At 41.0% G+C, this 17,012-nt stretch overlaps 2 protein-coding genes and 1 long non-coding RNA gene across 15 annotated transcripts in view; 2 read left to right on the plus strand and 1 right to left on the minus strand.

Annotated features, from left to right (window-relative positions):
- Positions 1-676: 676 nt before the first annotated feature.
- CTXN2 (cortexin 2) lies at positions 677-6,618 on the plus strand. Of its 3 annotated transcripts, none has more exons than XM_075764949.1 (3): positions 677-988; positions 1,999-2,158; positions 5,651-6,618. In XM_075764949.1, the coding sequence occupies exon 3, from the start codon at positions 5,705-5,707 to the stop codon at positions 5,951-5,953; it is 249 nt and encodes an 82-aa protein (XP_075621064.1). In that variant the 5' UTR covers positions 677-988; positions 1,999-2,158; positions 5,651-5,704; the 3' UTR covers positions 5,954-6,618. The 3 variants fall into 3 exon arrangements, with proteins under 3 accessions (XP_075621064.1, XP_075621063.1, XP_075621062.1); XM_075764948.1 differs by lacking the exon at positions 1,999-2,158 and adding an exon at positions 3,766-3,818 and having other exon boundaries at positions 679-988; XM_075764947.1 differs by lacking the exon at positions 1,999-2,158 and having other exon boundaries at positions 723-988.
- LOC142603562 (uncharacterized) lies at positions 2,168-11,931 on the minus strand. 2 transcript variants are annotated; one of them, XR_012837503.1, is made up of 4 exons: positions 11,685-11,931; positions 6,565-6,733; positions 4,560-4,626; positions 2,168-2,796 (listed from the first exon to the last, which is right to left on the minus strand). It is a non-coding gene; the product is annotated as an uncharacterized LOC142603562 (long non-coding RNA). The 2 variants fall into 2 exon arrangements; XR_012837502.1 differs by lacking the exon at positions 11,685-11,931 and having other exon boundaries at positions 6,565-8,546.
- The window catches only part of SLC12A1 (solute carrier family 12 member 1), a 51,238-nt gene continuing 42,808 nt past the window's right edge, over positions 8,583-17,012 (plus strand). For 3 of the 10 annotated variants that reach the window (XM_075764938.1, XM_010298767.2, XM_075764944.1), the window contains exons 1-2: positions 8,711-8,875; positions 12,316-12,913. In XM_075764938.1, coding sequence (XP_075621053.1) covers positions 12,503-12,913 — 411 coding nt within the window. In that variant the 5' untranslated portion in view covers positions 8,711-8,875; positions 12,316-12,502. Of the gene's footprint in view, positions 8,876-9,790; positions 9,860-12,315; positions 12,914-17,012 lie in introns of all 10 variants that reach the window. The other 7 variants (XM_075764941.1, XM_075764939.1, XM_075764942.1 and 4 more) reach the window with 7 other exon arrangements.

Here is a 17,012-nt window from a genome sequence, read left to right on the forward strand (position 1 = left end):
TGTTTATTAGTGCAATATACAGATCCTGCTTTGGGAGAAGAAATCCTCTTTCCTTATCCACCTTAAACACCTGCTGATGTAGCAAATGGAAGCCTCTCTAATATACAACCAGCATCAGCTAAAGATAGCTGATGAAAGGATAGAAAGCGAGGTCTAGGCTCCCGCACCAACAGCGGCTCCCAGCCATATGTCGCCACATGTTCTATGCTTTAATCGTTATTACGATTAAAGCTACAGGGAGGACCCGAGGCCACAGTGCAGATGCAGCCTAAGAGGCTTTTAGCTCACTCCGCAAAGCAACCCGGCAGCAGTGCGTAAAGCCCCGCTCGCTGATTGCCCGGTGGCAGTCTCACGGCGAGCAGAACGGCACCGCTGCATCTAGCACGGCTCTACAGGTCCTGCTCCGCACCGGCAGCGGGGCTGCGCCGATCGGCAACGGCGCCCCGCCGCCGGCCGGTACTGGGGCTCACGGCTCCGGCGGGCGGCAGCCCCCCTCCTGCGGTGCCGCAGCCCAGTCCTCCATCCTCTGCCTTAGAGGCCCCGTTACCCGGCCGGAGCGGCGGGGGAGCGGAGGGGAGGAGGGCCGCTCCCGCACCGCCCCGCAGCGGCCCAGGGCCGGGCCCTTACCGATGCGCCGCACGTAGTGTTTTACAGGAAGTTTCCACGCTCCTCAGTTTAATCCGTGCAAAGGGGGGCTGGAGAGGAGCGCGGCTGAATAGCGATGGAAGAGGGCGGGTGAGGAGGAGGAGGAGGCGGTAGCAGCAGCGGTCGTGTTTAATTTTTTAATTAGGGCAGTTTGAGCATCTCCCGGCGGGGCCGCATTGCCGGGCAGCGAGGGGAGTCCGGACGAGCCGCCCGGGCCCCCGTCCCCCTGGGCCGGAGCCGTCGGGGCTCAAGCCTGGGCTTTCGACAGCTGGCGAACCGGGCCTAGAGCCGCGGAAAGCTCCGCACTCCGCCACCATGGGCAGCGCGGGCGCGGAGGAGAAGGGTTCGTAGCGCGGGCGCGGCGGGCCGGGGCGGGCGGGGGGGGAGGCGCGGCGGGGCTGACCTTGCGGCACCGCCCGGTCCGCACCTCCTGCGGGCGAGAGGCACCCCGGGGGGGGTGCGGGCTGCCGGCCGAGGAGGGTAAACGCGTAAATCTGTCCTCCCAGGGAAGCAGGGTGATGAAAGTGAAGGCTATCCGTGCCATCCTACAGCAACAATTGCTTTGCAGGTGCTCGGTCTCTCACTGCCTCCATCCCTGGGGAAGCAGGCAACACTTTTCCACGTTCACAAGTTAAAGATGATGCTAGTGAAGGTTTAATTTCCTGCCTCTCTATATTATCCAAATCTAGACCGCACATGTGAAATCACAGCACTGGAGCTCTTGTCCAATGAAGACTCCAGGCTTGTGTATTTATTAAGGATAAAATCTCATCTCTGCAATTCACTGATTGTCTGAAGGCTGGAAATGTCACTGCCTGGCTGCTGCTTCTTTGCAGGGGAATACTATTTACATGAAAAAGTGTTGCCTGTACCCTGAGTGCTGCAAAACCACCGTCTGGTTTTGTGGGGCTTTGCTATCCTTGCAGAACAGTTAGTCATGCCTTCATTTGCTGGTCATCCATGCCCTGGCCTTCCTACCTTACACCTCCCTTTACGTTGTCTTAGAAACCTTCCCCTAAAGAGACAGTCATCTTCCCAGCAGTTTAGAGAATACGGGCATGCAGTGTGCACATGAGCATGACAGGTTGGCAGTGTGGTCACAGAGCTGGTTTTGCAGCATTTCTGGCCATGTGTTGTTAACTCAGATAGCTCAGACCCTTTGGAGAATTCCAAATTCATGCCGATTTCTGTTTCAGTAGGCCTTCTCCATTGCTAATTCACCCTACCACCTCCTATACCCAATTCCTGCAATAAGCATTCCTGGAATACAGTTAGTCAAGTGCAAATGAGGTGCTTCTGAAATTCACAGAGGATGCCTGCTTATGTCTCTAACCACACCAACACCTTTTCAAGTCAGGTTTGCTGTCACTCAAACACAAGCCCAGGACTGAAGCTATTTGAAGTACCTTCAGAATGACCAGATCCATGAACCAGCAGCTGGGCTGCAGACATCCAAGGGGAGAACAGATGGCAACCGATTTAGTCCATTTTGTTACACACTATCGTTTATGAAGTGGTTTTCAGGCACCTGAGGCTTAATCATGCCAAAAGGATGAATGCTCCCAGCTTGAGCAGATGTTAAAGGTACTCATTTCCAGTACTGAGCCATTACAAAAAACCCTGTAGGGGGTTCTGTGAGGGAAGGACTGACACCCAAAATACAAGGAAGGTTATTGAGAAAGTCTTTATTTAACACTTACTAGCTACTTTCTTAATTTTCTCAGTATGTCTGAAAACATGAGGGTGAAGGCTAGGTCTGAAGAAAGTGACACACAAACACCAAAGAGCTGGGGCTGGGATCTTCAATCCACACCAAACATTAGCAGAGTTGGGCTGGTGATGCTGCTAGAATATTAAGAATTTCAACATCTTTCTTCCAGCTGTCTCAAAATACTTAGTGCCCATGGTGTTCCCCTTCACCCTCCATAGGTGCAGCCAGCACCCCCAGCTCATACCTCTGTTCTCCTTACCTCAGTGGTCTATTTGCCAAGCTATTTTCCTCATTCCTGTTTTCTCTAGGACTCCGATTGTTTCTTCTGGTCCCACAAGGGCCTCCAATGGCCTTTTACTTCACAGCAGATGTTAAGGAGCTTTTCTTTATGCCAGTGTTTTTATACGAGCAATGAGTCAAAGGATGAGTAGAGTCTTGACCTATTAAAAAAAGTCAAAAGAGATCAGTCTGAGGCCAGCCCCTACAAAATGACTCTGCAGATTCTAACTGATGTAATGCCTGTCCCCATCATACTGCCCTAAAGGTTATCTTCAAGGTTTTTTGGATCCAGGCCATGTTAGTTAGTATTCACAGTCTGACTCACGACTTGACACATACACTGCAGCAAATAAAAGGATATCTGACTAACTGGGAGAGGACATCTAACCTGTATGCAGCACTAAAATGTGAAAACAATAGAAAGGCACTGAAGGTCAGTCTTGCTACCACAGTTTTGGGGATATATAATTAGAGCAAAATGTTCTGTGAACTTTAAGACTTCAATTAGAATTTCTGAAATTCAGGACGACGAAGAGAAGAATACAAAGCTGCATATCAGAGTTTCCCAGAACCAATTCCTCCCCAAGCCAAATGCTCACTGTTTTCTCATGCAGCTGTTTCAGCCAAACTCTTGCCAAATAAGACTAAGATATCCATTTCTTACCACTCCATGTTTCAGCGTCAGTCAAGCTTTGCACAGAGATCTGTCCCATAACATCTCCTGACAAGCACATAATGCACAAACAAATCCCACTAATTCCAGTGTATAACCTGCAAAATTAGTATGACTGGAAGTCATATTCTTCTCTGTGGTGAAGAAATATCACCTTAAGCACATGCGTATTTCTCTGGACTGAGCTCAAATGCAGGGTTCTCCATGGTCAGCCTATCCATAAGATTTCTCTCCTTATCTTTCAAGATAGCAATCTTTTTTTGGGGGGGTCTGGCTTTCCCAGGTAGCATCTACATGAAATTTTGCCATATAAGCCTTTAATTTAATTTTGATAACCCAGTGTCCTAGGACTTTTGGAAGGTAATTTTTTTCCTTGACTGGCTCTTGTTCAAATGAACTGATTTGTGACATAAATTTGTGATATTGAACTTTCTGTGATTTTTTTTTCCTACACAAGGTCAAACTTAATAGAAAAATTGGAAGTATGCCCAATGAAAATCTGTACAGCAGGTGGGCTTTATCTACAATTTATTTTCAGAAAATAAATATTGATTGTTGTTGACATTACTTCTAATTCTCATACGCTATATCTGGTTCTTTTCCCCAACTTCACAGGAATTAAAACAGCATGACCTGAAGAGCAGAATATCATTCAAAACAAGGAAGGATCTCATACACTGCTCTATAGAGTAAACAGAATGTTGGTTGTTACGCTCTGGCAAATGTGTAAAGACTGTAATAGGAAATCATATTATTTAATACCTACTATATTGAGGATTATTGCAAAAATAAGAGAGACTTGTGTCTTGTCCTTTTAATCCTTGTTTTTAAATTTTCATTTTTTAGGATATTAAAAAAATCCCACAAATTCTGAAGTGAGAAAGGAGCCACCAAAGAAGATAAAAGTTCTGTCCATTTCTCTCTTCTCAGGAATACCAAATCTTATTTTTTACTTTTTTCTGTTGTTATGAATTGTAGACTGACTCAGGATATGGCTCCTTTCAGCCATGACTGCAGTACAGAGTAGAGATACTGGAGCTCCCTTTAAACTGGCTAGCGGCACAGGTACCAGAAGCAGTGTAGCCATGGCAGCACAGAGCTCTGAGTGGCCTAATTACTCTGCCAAGAAATAAATGGATACTGGGAATTCCCTGGGGGGAAAAGACTGTTGAATTGTTAACAAAGAGTTTTCCCCTGAGGGGCGTTAGTTAAATAGGTGTTAACAAGAGCCAAAAAACCTCAAGCTCCAACCTTAGAATAAAAATGCCTTTGTCCTTTGGCACTTCCGATGTCCCAGTCCTTCCGACTCTCCTGCTGTCTATAGAGACAAAAGAAAGATGTGATTTAAATATCTGATGGAAAACCTAAAATAAAGCAAAACGATTCCCACCCCCCACTAAAATCTATACATAAGATCTTCTTAAAAAGACAAAAATAAAAGTCTCTCCTGGCTGGAAACACACAGAGCTCTCCTGGTGGGCAATGGCGGGGTGGAGATGCTCGAGCATTCTGCCTCCATAGGACATACATAAGGGTCAGTCCCCTGAGCTCCATGAGGAGCACGTTCAGACCTGGTGTTTACTATGCCTGTAAAAATGGCAGGATATGTATGCATTTAATGGCAAGAGACCAAGGAGAAGAAACAGACAAAACTAAGATCTAGGGGAAGGGAATTTACTTCTGTTATCTCTTCTCCCACCAATCTTTCCTCATACACAAGAGCAGACATGTATAGAGGAAGGTGAAGGGCAATTTTGCCAATACGCTCGCTTTCTTACAAGCTCAAAATGCACACAGCATTTTTCTGAAAATGGAGCCCAAGACTTAACTAAAATTGCACACACAATGTTTTATTTTACAAGTTGGATCTATTTATTTAGATTTATAAGCTCAATTACATGGGCCAAAGCCACGTTATTTGGCTGCATCTCTCTTTGAGGTCAATGCGAGTTTAACTAGTTTAAGGACTGAGATGTAAAGCCATCTCAGAAACCATACTGGTTTCTCTAGCTGGAGACCTCCATGAATATTGCCTAATCAGAATCTGTAGGCTTGTGCCCAGTCTGACAAAATGATGTTTGCAATAGCCATGTGCTGAAATTGCTCTGTTTTGACAGACAAAGCCAGAAAATTGTGAGTTTGCAGTCTCATAACAGAGGCCAGTAAGCGGATGGTGTGTAGAGGCTAAAAGTTGCAATTTTATCACATTAATTTAAATGTGAAAAAACAACAGGACACTACTGAAATCCAAGCTGGTTTTCATTTCCAAATGTTCATATGCTACAGCTCAGATATACACACTCCATTTAGACCTAACCAACTGATTCTATTTTTCTATGCAGGCAAAGAAGCAATCGAGGTGAAAATCCCACAGAGCCACCAGGATGTGATGCCCAATGATGAGCAATAATTACTGCAGAAACACTTCAGCCAGCATGAGTGTCAACGAAATGTCTGCCTTCCCTCTGACTTTAGAGCAAAAAACTGGCTTTGCCTTTGTAGGGATTTTGTGTATCTTCTTGGGACTTCTAATTATCAGATGCTTCAAAATCTTGCTAGACCCCTACAGTAGTATGCCTTCTTCTACGTGGGAAGATGAAGTTGAGGGGTTGGATAAAGGAACATTTGAATATGCTCTTGCATGAAAACTCACAGAATATCCTGCCTTAAATGTGATGTTGATTTCATTTTGGAAACCAACTGTTGTTACATTTGTTATACGTACCTGCATTTTGGAGATATGTTGGTCACATCCATTTTGTTAAATAAATATTTGTTGCAAACTCAAAAGGCACTTCATGTTTCTTTTATTTGAGGAACAGTAGAATGGTAGATAAGAAATGGTTAACAGCAAAGAAATACTACAATAAACAATTCACGAGAAAGTTAGCATGGCCAAAAAGTATTTTAAGAATCAGATGAAATCTGCCTCTTCAGAGGAGAATCTCATTTCTACTGTGTCTCATGACAGGCTGGAGAGAAAGGTGAAGAACAAAAGACAGGCACACGAATGGAGAATGCTTAAGTGGTAATTCCCTCCCCTTCTCTTCTGATACAATTTTCTGAAGCTCAGAGACTGTGCTTATATACTGAGAATACAAAAATGGAGGACAACAAGTGGTTGTGGCTCAGAGGAGGTGCCTGCAAGAGATGTGTGTCCATGTTGCTGAGATGAGAGGAACAAGGCTTGGTCCACACACCACCAATAATAAGGAACTAACGAGAAAGCTAAAAATCACAGCAATTGCTAACTCACCTCTCACCTTCCAAGAAGAGCAGGTGCTGTACTACTGACTGTTTATAAGGAAAGTGTACGTTGCTTCTCCTCTGTGAAACTTGATGTGGTCTTCTGCAAACAGTGCGTCGTTCTATTCTTTCCTGCTCATATGAGAGTATTTTTTTTTATAGGTCTCCCTCCTACTACTCTACAGCAACAGAAAGTCAAACAGAATTAGTGGAAGGGAAACAAACATCATTAAGGAAATTTTTGATTCTATAAACATTCAGCAATGCAAAATATATTACCTGCTCAGAACTCCAGTCTGAACCACCACCACAGTCCCAATCCACCAGTGTCTCCCATATCATTAAAAATTTTAGGTGAAAGAGAAAAAGTAGATGTTAGGTAACTAATCTTACAGTCTAGCTGAATCAGTCAAGGCATGCCAATTTTTTACTCCACTTGGTTACGGAAGATGATTCAGTTTAAACTGGAACTTAAACTGTCTGGTTAACAGCACCCAGCAGTAATTACACCAGCTTGGCAAGGCCAAAGCAGAGACGGTTATGCTGCATACCCATTTGTACCCAGTCCCTGAAAGGGACAGGGGTCCAGAGCTGACGGGAGATCTCTGTATTCTCCAGCCCCTCCCCACAGCTGGTTCTTCTGTTTGTGCTCCTACAACTGTGCACAGTGTATGATCTGGACTGTCAAACTGAAGAACTGGTCATAGGAGATCCTATCAAGGCAGAAGAACTAACACTGTAAGCAGAGACTCAAATCTGGGTATTCAAGGTCACCCTCATATACACAGCTGTTTAGCAAGTGTGACAGTACTTGACAGAAATTCAATTCAGTTTTTAAGGTTGGCATCAGAATTTTAAGCACTGTCACTTTTGCTAAACAGCTCTGTTTGCAACGAAGAGCAAAGATAAGGAGGTCAGTTACAGCAGTTGGTTTCTTTCGCATGTATTCTGAAAAATACATATTGTCCCTTTTGCCCTATATACTAGGCAGAGGAAGCCAGTGGAACAGCAGAACTCAAGTGCCATTTGGAACATGAAATACTTGACTGTACAGGGAAGGACATGAATACCCTGTCTGAAGAATATAAGAGAGGAACAGACAACAGTAATCTACACTGGACCATTTGAATTATAAACCAAACAATTTTGTGAATGTAAGAACTTTTCAACTGCTTCAGATTCTGCATAAGAAAAAAATGCCAGAACCTCAGAGATTCAGTATATTGCATTTACGTAGTTTATTTAACCACAAAATCAAAGGTAGCTATCAGTACACTGATTCATGTGATCTGTTATTGCTGGATAGGATCGTCCACTGCAGAGACCTGACACTGCCGTTCTTTTTACATACACCTAATCAGCACAGCTGAGCTCTGTGCTGTCAGGTTAGAGTGCTGAAGGTACTTAAGTTATCTGGGTTAAATATAGTTCAGTTATCTGTAAACTACACAGCAAACATACCCAAAGAACCCCAATACTGTCTTACTACTTTTGTTCTTGACCCAATCTCTTGCTGGAAGCAATTATCAAATTCCCTTATGATTACAAAGCTTCACCATTTCCCGCTTGCCCTGGTCTGCACCCCCAAAAGACAAGGGAGTTGGCCTTCTCAGAAAGAACACACAGAACATAATTTTTCAAAGGTTTTCCTTAAATATACAGAGTAAAACTTTGAACAGAGCTAGGAGCAAATGGTTCAAAACCGCACATAGGACAAGGGGACCCACCAATGACTGAACCTGCTGACTTCACTGGAATCTCTTCTGCATGAAATGTGCAGAGCAGAAGCCTGAACTCCTGTTATCTCCCTTACTATATATGCAGAACTGAAAAATAGATCACAATCTGTGCACAGAATCAGGCATAGCTGGGAGGGAAATGGAGATAACAAAAGTATTTTCAGCCCCCCTTAGAAATTTTGCAACGCCATAAACTCAGTAATTGTAATGGATAGGTACATTTGCTGGTTAATAGTTAACAAGCTAGAATGCCTCTCTAAATCACCATCTAGAAATGTTTTGAAAGAGAGGGATTGGATGGTCTATTCAGCATATTAAGCAGGAGAAAAATCTGGCCAATAAGGCAGAGTCTGTAATGCCTCAAAGAGAGGGACACACTGTATCCATGAATAAAAGAAGCAGATTGTCCTTCCCTACAACCACAGGATTGAATGGTAAGTTAAATTATCCTGAATAAGGTAAACTTGATTATTTATGCATAATATAAAATACTAACCACAAAATTAATGGCAAATAACAGTTGAGAGACTTCTGGAAATACACTGTGAAAATCAAAGTATTATTTTCAAAAACAGCAGAAAGGTAAGAGGCTTTTCTTTTCCTAGCAAAATAGTAATATTATGGAAATAAGACAGTAAAATTACAGAATCATTTTACTTGGTAGCAAAAGTCTCATTGTCATCAAAGAATCAGGATTTCATTCAGTCATGGAGATGGAAACAAACCTAGTTTCACTGATCTTAATGTCAAAAGATTTGGTTTTGCTCCTCCATGCCTGAAGATGAAACACTTCCTTACAACTTGAAAAGGCTGAAGGAAGCAGAATGCTATCTATGATCAGAAATGTGTAGTAATAATAATAATAATAATGATATTGATCATCCAAACCCAGTAGAAGTAAAATAAATTAAATAAATGTAACATGTTGCTGTGAAGCTTACAAAACATTAAGCAGAAAAACCAACATAAATATGAGGGGGTTATAAAGTGGTATCATAGCAGAAAAGTGACAGCAGATTATTACATATAGCTGATGAAGAAGTGAGAAAATATGCTTTAGCTATATCTCATACTGAAGATGGAGGACATTTGATTATCAGATCTTCAAATTATAATTTTGATATGCAATTTTAGAGAAAATTTACATTGCCAAGGTATAAATATTGATGCAGTATTTTATCTTTCAGTACCAAGGGGCCACGCGCATTTCACAACATCATTGAGAAATTTAAATTGGAAAAAATCTCTGGAGGTCATCTAGTCCAACCTCTTGTGAAAGCATAGAACTTTAAAAAATGCCTCTAATGGCCTTATTTACCCAGATTTTCAGTTCATATATTCCTTTATGTAGATATATTTTGTTTCTAAAACTTCTGCTTTTACATACACTTGCAGAGTTTCAATGTCTAAGCATGGTCTGGTTTAGTCAGTTTGAACACACCAGGACTCCTACTGAATTATACAAGTGTATACAGTCACACTCCCTTATCTCCTTAGAAGTATGCTTCAAGACATATAGATTGCTGCTGTTTCCATAGCTGATGTCAGGGCCATCTAGGCCACCCTGTAAGTTGCTGCAAAGGTACTTAACCCACTAACGGCCTTAAATGTAAGTACCTCTTTTGTTCTTGGGGTTTTTGTTTGCTTGTTTGTGTTTTTTGAGGGGGTCTGTGTGGGAAAGCAGAGGTGGGAGGCAGATTGTACAGCTATCATATGCTCACCTCTCTATGGGCTGCTGCTCAGGGGGACCTAGACAGGCTAGAGGAACGGGCCAACAGGAGTCTCATCACATTCAACAAGGATGATGAAAATGCAAATCCTGCACCTCAGACAAATTAACCCCTGCACCATTCAGGCTGAGGCCTCACTGGCAGGGAGCAGCTCTCCTGGAAGGGACTTGGAGAACAGCAGGCTACAGAGGAGTCAGCACCATGTCCTGGGAGCAGTGAAGCTGAACAGTGTCCTGGGCTGTGTTAACAGGACCACAGCCAGTAGATCATTCCCCTCTATTCAGCACTCATCAGACTGCACACCTGGAACCCAGTTTCTGTCTACCTGTCACCCCCAACTGCCCACAAGAAAGATGTTGATAAATTTGTGTGTGTCTGATGGAGGGCCACCAAGATGGTCAGGGTAGGAGCATGTGCCCTATAAGGAAATGGGGTTTGTTTAAACAAAAGAAGATAAGGCATTAGGGAAACCTAACCAGCCCCCCCCAATACTCTGACTAGGCAGAGCCTCACTCTTTACTGAGGTGCACAGCAGGAAAGTGAGAGATGATGGTCACAGAGTGACACACAGAAAGTTCCAACTCTACATGCAGGGGCAAAAAAAAAACCCCTATGAGTACAATTAAGTATTAGAATAGGCTGACAAGGCAGGTTGTGGAATCTGTCAAGACCTGACTGGTGAAAGCCCTGATTAACCTGATTTACATTCAATGTTCCCTCTGCTTTGAGTGGGAGGTTGGACTAGGTAAGCTCCCAAGGTCCCTTCCAACCTGTGTGATTCTATGACTTGCTACAATTTCTTTTAAATCATTTTAAAGGGTGTTTTGAGTGTACAAATGTAAAATTGAGTGCACAAATGTAAAATTGAGTGCAAAATTCTATGAACCTTCCAATGCCTAGGACTAACTATTGTTAATATTTCCCAATAATCACTACTTTATCACAGTTGTTTATTTCCTCCATTATAAGTTAGGGAACTCAATGCTATTTTTTGATCTGTTTCAATTGTCTATTTATTCCTTCATATTACATACACAAACAATTTACTATATGTTAATTGTCTGCTCATAAATTGTCACCATCCTGGAAATACTGAAAACTTAAAGCCTAGCTCTTGTAGTTAATTAAAAAAAAAATGTATTTGATTCAAGGTTTTTATGCAAATTTAATTCTAGACTATGAGAAATACACAAGGTATCATAACACTTAAGTGGAACATAAACAGCAAATGGACTTCATGGACTCTTGTGTCACATCCTTTGTACTGCGTACACTTTCACTGGCTTCAATTAAACATTGCATTATTAAAAGAAATACTATATTTGAAAATCAATTTTAGGTACTTAGAATCTGATCCAAAGCCCATTTTATATAGATGGTGTTGTGAATCCTGATTTAGGATCCTGCTGACTATGCCAATTTGTCACGAATGGGTGATTTAGATCGATTAAAGAATCACCATTAAAGGTATTGGCAGAAGTGGTTTTAATATGATGCTGTAAAAGTGCGACTTAACAAAGTTTGATGGCAAGGTTCACTCTACTACTGTATGGCACAGTCATTTGAACAATGATTCAAAACTACCAAGGCACAAATCAAAGTTACCAAGACAAAATCAAAGTTACCATACCACAAGGTTATGCATGATATCGGTTGCTTACCAAAGATCTGCCATTGGTAAAAGGTCTCTGCCTTGAGGAGCAACCTTGAGAGGTGTCCCAGCCCAAGGAGGGATCATCACCATGCAGCCAGGCTGCTTAGCTGGGAGAGCTCAAAGAAGGCTCACTTAGGCTGTCATATTTATGGAATAAAGTGGTTGGCTTGCCGTCAAATTACATATAATGGAAAAGGTATGCATGAGACTCTTTGTACCCACAACTTTCTTTGTTCCTCTGATAAATGAGTCTTGGAAAAGTCACTTGCTATTCATGTGTTAATCGCATGATTGGTGTTCCAAACTCATATGCATCAATGCTCGCTATGTCACTCTGCTCCTTTGTGGGTTTGCAGAGAACAGACTGAAACTAGAGGAGTTCTTGGCCCGTTTATAGCTTAGGCCCTTACCTCCTTTGGAGCCTGTACCAAACTACTGCTAGTTTGGTTAAGGGGTCGAGTGCATCTGTCACAGATGGAACCATCCCCACAAACTCTTTGAGTCAACTATATTTTTACTCAACAAGTCATAGGATGAAAGTCTCATGGACATTTGGTGAGACAGGGAGAGCTTATGGTGGAAAATTTGTCTAACTGTGCAAGTTAATAGAAATGTTTTATTTACATTTTTTATGGCAGAAACACAGCGGACAACATTAGGAAGACTGCATAGAGATTTCAAGAAAAATTTCTCAGAGCTTCATTGCTCTACAAGCAAAGATTTCCTATGCAAAAGCACTAGACCCTTTCCTGTAGCTGCAACTAACTAGCTGCAGGCACAGAAGAGTAAACGGACCAGCGACCTAAGTCTACAGCATCCCTGAAGATGTCAATGAATAATTCGCCAAATGTATTCTTGGATCCAAATGCAAATCGCTTTCAAGTTAACATAATTAATGAAAGCCATGACAACAATGAAACATCCCAAGAGGATGTGGGCTCTGACCCACCACATTATGAAGAAACATCTTTTACTGATGAAGCACATAACAGACTGAGAATCAGTTACAGACCAGGAAAAAGAGAATTATATGACAATTTCCTTCAAAATGGGGAGAAAACAGAAGCTAGTTTACATCCCTACGATACTCACACTAAAATGTATTATCTACAGACTTTTGGCCATAACACAATGGACCCAGTTCCAAAAATTGATTATTATAGAAACACTGGCAGCATCAGTGGGAATAAGCTCAGCAGACCAAGCTTATTAGAAATTCATGAACAACTGGCAAAGGTAAGTGGAAAGGAAAGATACAAAATCTTTCTATTCCGTTTTTTAGGCTGTTAATTCTGTTTATTAATACGAGCAAGTCCTTAAATTCATGGACCCTGCCCAAGAGAGAAAGTACACGTAATCATTTACCGTTATTTCCTTTGGTAGCTGTAGTACGTTTTCTGCCCTGTACCCTGCTCAAAGCAAGGATTTTTATTAAAAGGTGATAGTAATACACTCAATTAGCAGAAAAACATAGCTTAATCTTGTCTAAAAGTATAAAACTACTGAATCTCCTCTGTTTCACTTAAGAGTTAGGACAGCAGATCATGAATACAAATCCATAATTTAACCAAGCTACACAATTCACACTTATTCTAAACTTGAATTTAACCTCAATACATAACTAAGTTTCACAGATTCCTCTGTTGTATTCATTAATACATATATATCTATAAGTATTATAAAAATCATTATGTGTCATAAATGCAATTTCATCTAATTGGAAATCCAAAGCATTACCTGTTTATGGCTGTAATAAACCATTCAAACAGCAAGAAAAAAATCCAGAACAAGGGTGTTGAGGTTGAAAGTGTTTGCTCAGAAAAAGGATAGCAGACAACAGTTTTCAGGTACTGATTCAGTGAATGAATTTAGGCCTTCATGCTCATTATACCAATGAACCTGGAGAGAATCTGAAAACCCTCTTGAATGACTACATAGAAAGCATTTATGAAAGAATAATTTGGCTAAATTCCCCCTAATCTATCACACAGAAGAGCTGTTTAGACTTTGCTCATGTAATAGATGGGACTATATCTACGTAAAACACACTTATGGAGAGAATTACTGAACAGGATACAAGTGGCTAACCTGCCTTTGAAAGATTTTCTAGCACTGTTTCTTCTCTCCCCTTCTGAGTGGACCTACTTTTGGTTAACACCATGTAGAAATTTACTATTGATACATATGATCAATGGATTTTATGGAAAAAAAATTCCTCTTAGCAGACTCCCCCTGTTTCCTCCATTTATTTTTTTTTCACATAGGCACTACAGTGAATTAATAATGAAATACCAAAACATGCCCTTCTTTGTGACTTTTGTTACACTCTATGGCTACTTGTCAGAAGAATATACATTGGTCAGGTATAATCTTTTGGGGTTTACAGTCAAAACTTCCACAGGAAAGAATTTGACAAGTTGATAATATTAAGTTTCAAATACCAGATTTTCACTAACTTCTGTGTTACTGCCTCAGATAGGTAGACAGGTGAAAAGCAGAGGAGAGATACAGGATACACCTACTTACAGAATTAAAATCAAACCTTTTTCGATGTTCTTAATTGTGTACTTCAGGGCAGGGCTGAAAAGAGAGAGATCACCTCTATAGTTAAACTCAGACTACAAGTGTCAATATGCAGCAAAAACCCCTATTCTTTTTCTGTGTCGGGTAATAGTGAAATGAGAAATCTCCAGAGAAAACATGATCTCATCACGATTCCACTTTTAGTTTACATACTTCTGAGATCTGAATAATTTGGACAAGCATCTGATTTTTGGATGCTGGTCCAGATCTTGTTCAAACTCCAGTTCTCTGGAGATTCACCTGTGCTAAGGAAGATTAATATAAAGTAATGAAATCAAGCAAAAAAAATACCCATTAGGAAATTGGGACCTGATTCTTTAGGATCTTATTAGGACAGCTTCCTAGTTTTGGCCTGACTTATTTAAATTAAGGTCTCCACAGACCTGCATAAAATGGCTTACATAGAAAGGAGAAACGGGTTACCTGGGTCATCATTTATTTCCAAAAATGAATGCAAAGTGGATGTGAAAAGGGAAGAATATGAATTTGGTATCCCTACCCATTTGCCTATGTGTAAGCTGCTACTCAAGGGACTAAACACATTTCCATGCCCAGAAGAAACTTCCTCTTACAGAAATAATTTACTTCAGTAGTGGCCAGAGAGGAGAAAAATAGTGTATTAGTGGCTTTGAACGTAATGCTGAATGAACATGTACTGAACAATAGCATATTAAGGGATTTTCAGTTTTGACCATTACCAGAAAATTCAAGTTTCTTGCTGTGGCATCTCTCAATGGTTTGTTTATATTAAACAAAATTAGATACATTTGTTTAGGGTTTTTTAAGGCTTTCACTTAGAGAAGATTAAAAAGGCGGCAGATTCCATACCACAATAAAATGAAGGAAAAATTGCTTCACAGGTTGGGACCGTTAGGGAAGAGAAAAGAGCAGCATCTAGCTTGGTCATTCCCAGACTTTTTCCAGTATCCAGCTTACAGAAGGATAATCTTATGCCTCTGAAAACAGGAAGGTGAATGTGAGAGGTAACGGCATTTTTGTCACACTGGCAATCCGCTGTGTCCTTATGTGAGTTGTAGCCCTTGTCTGGGAGGCACAGCACTGGAACAAACGACCTGCCATTAGCATGGCTGGAGTCTATTCCTGGCTGTCCCATGGACTCACTTTGTGACCTTGGACAAATCACTTTGGTCTACAGAGCTTATTCTGAAGAATAAACAAACACAAGGTCACCAGATAGCAGATTAGTAGGGAAGGGAATTAAGACGGTATGAAAAGGCTGAGCTCCCATCAGGAGGCAAAAGCAGTGTGTACAGCTGGATGGGGTGCCTATCCACCGGATCCAGTGTTCAGCAGGCTCTCTAGCCACCACTAAGCAGGGGATGAAGTGCCACCCTGAGTGTGTACCGGGATTAGACTAAAGCCTAAGATACAGTTCTGGAGAAGATGCTTTACTCCTTTTTTCTTTAACACTAAAATCTGGGCTTACCACACCATATGCCAAGGCAATCCTGCCCCCTTCACCCCTAGCTTTTTTGAAACTCAAATTCTTGAAGACAACTGTCCTGTCAAAGCCCACTGCCAGATTCTGATAAGAAGCGACATATGTTTGACTTCAGATTTCTAAACATTCTAAGCATTCCCATTGTGCTTTGATGCTGAGCTTACCATCAGAAGATACATATTAATATTTAATACATTTTTTTAATATGTAATTTTTCAAATGTCAGAATGTAAGGCAGGCTAAAAGGAACTTCAAATATCTAGTTCCCACACTGCTGGAGTCAAATGTGTGTCATCTTTTAGCAAGATGTGTCAGTTTTTGCACACATTAAGCCACAAAATGCCAATTAAATCCCTAAAAAATAGTCTAAGTGCTATTTCACAGCTGATGGCTGGCGATAATTACTTGGGCTTAATATTTACCCTACATAAGAAATCATCTAACCTTTCTTCATCTTGGCTATTCTCCACACTTGTTACGGAGACTTGATGAGCTCATCATCTTTATCCCCAGGAGAGGTGAAGGCTGAACTGCTCTGAAACAAGGAAAGAAAAATGTTTGGGTTTGGTTTGTTTTTTTTTTTTAAAGCAGTTAACTTTTTATTCTGGTAGCTTTTCAAAATGTTCTGTCACTTTTATTCCACATCCTTAATGCATGAGTAGCACAGGTACAGCTGCTTGGTAAATAACCAATCATTCACTAAAGCATACCAATTTAAAATGCATTTATGGAAGGTTTAAGGCCATAATTTATGATAATGGCATAGAGAGCACAAATTAATTCAAAGTACATAGGAAACAACTTGTTTCAAGTACAAAGACTGAACTCTTTTTTTTTTTTTTCTTTGAAATTCTAACCACTGTAGGAGAAAACCATATATTATTCTGCTAATCTTCCTTAACTCACTTGAATCATTTACTGTATTTTGAGCAAACACATCCATTATTATTTTAGGGTAAGAATTGTCAAAATTATCTAAGTAACTCATGAGCTCAAAGTCATAGGCTTTCAATAGATCTTGTATTCCCATTTCACTTAGGGCCAAAAGGGCCATAGGCACCAAGTTTAATCCATGTCGAAATGTATTATCTGGTCACTTATTTCTCATTTGTGAGCACAATCATGGATTTATTGTGTCAAAGGCATTCTACAACCTTGCATCATAGTGGCTAGAGTCCCCATCCATGATGGAGGGGGAGTCCAAACATTAACATAAGCATCATACACCAGTTGGTCTTTATGTCTGGTTTGGTTTTGTTTGTTGGGCTTTTTTAAGTCCACAGGCAAAAT

The sequence above is a fragment of the Balearica regulorum genome, chromosome 12 (assembly GCF_011004875.1).
Source record: "Balearica regulorum gibbericeps isolate bBalReg1 chromosome 12, bBalReg1.pri, whole genome shotgun sequence".
NCBI classification, from domain to species: domain Eukaryota; kingdom Metazoa; phylum Chordata; class Aves; order Gruiformes; family Gruidae; genus Balearica; species Balearica regulorum.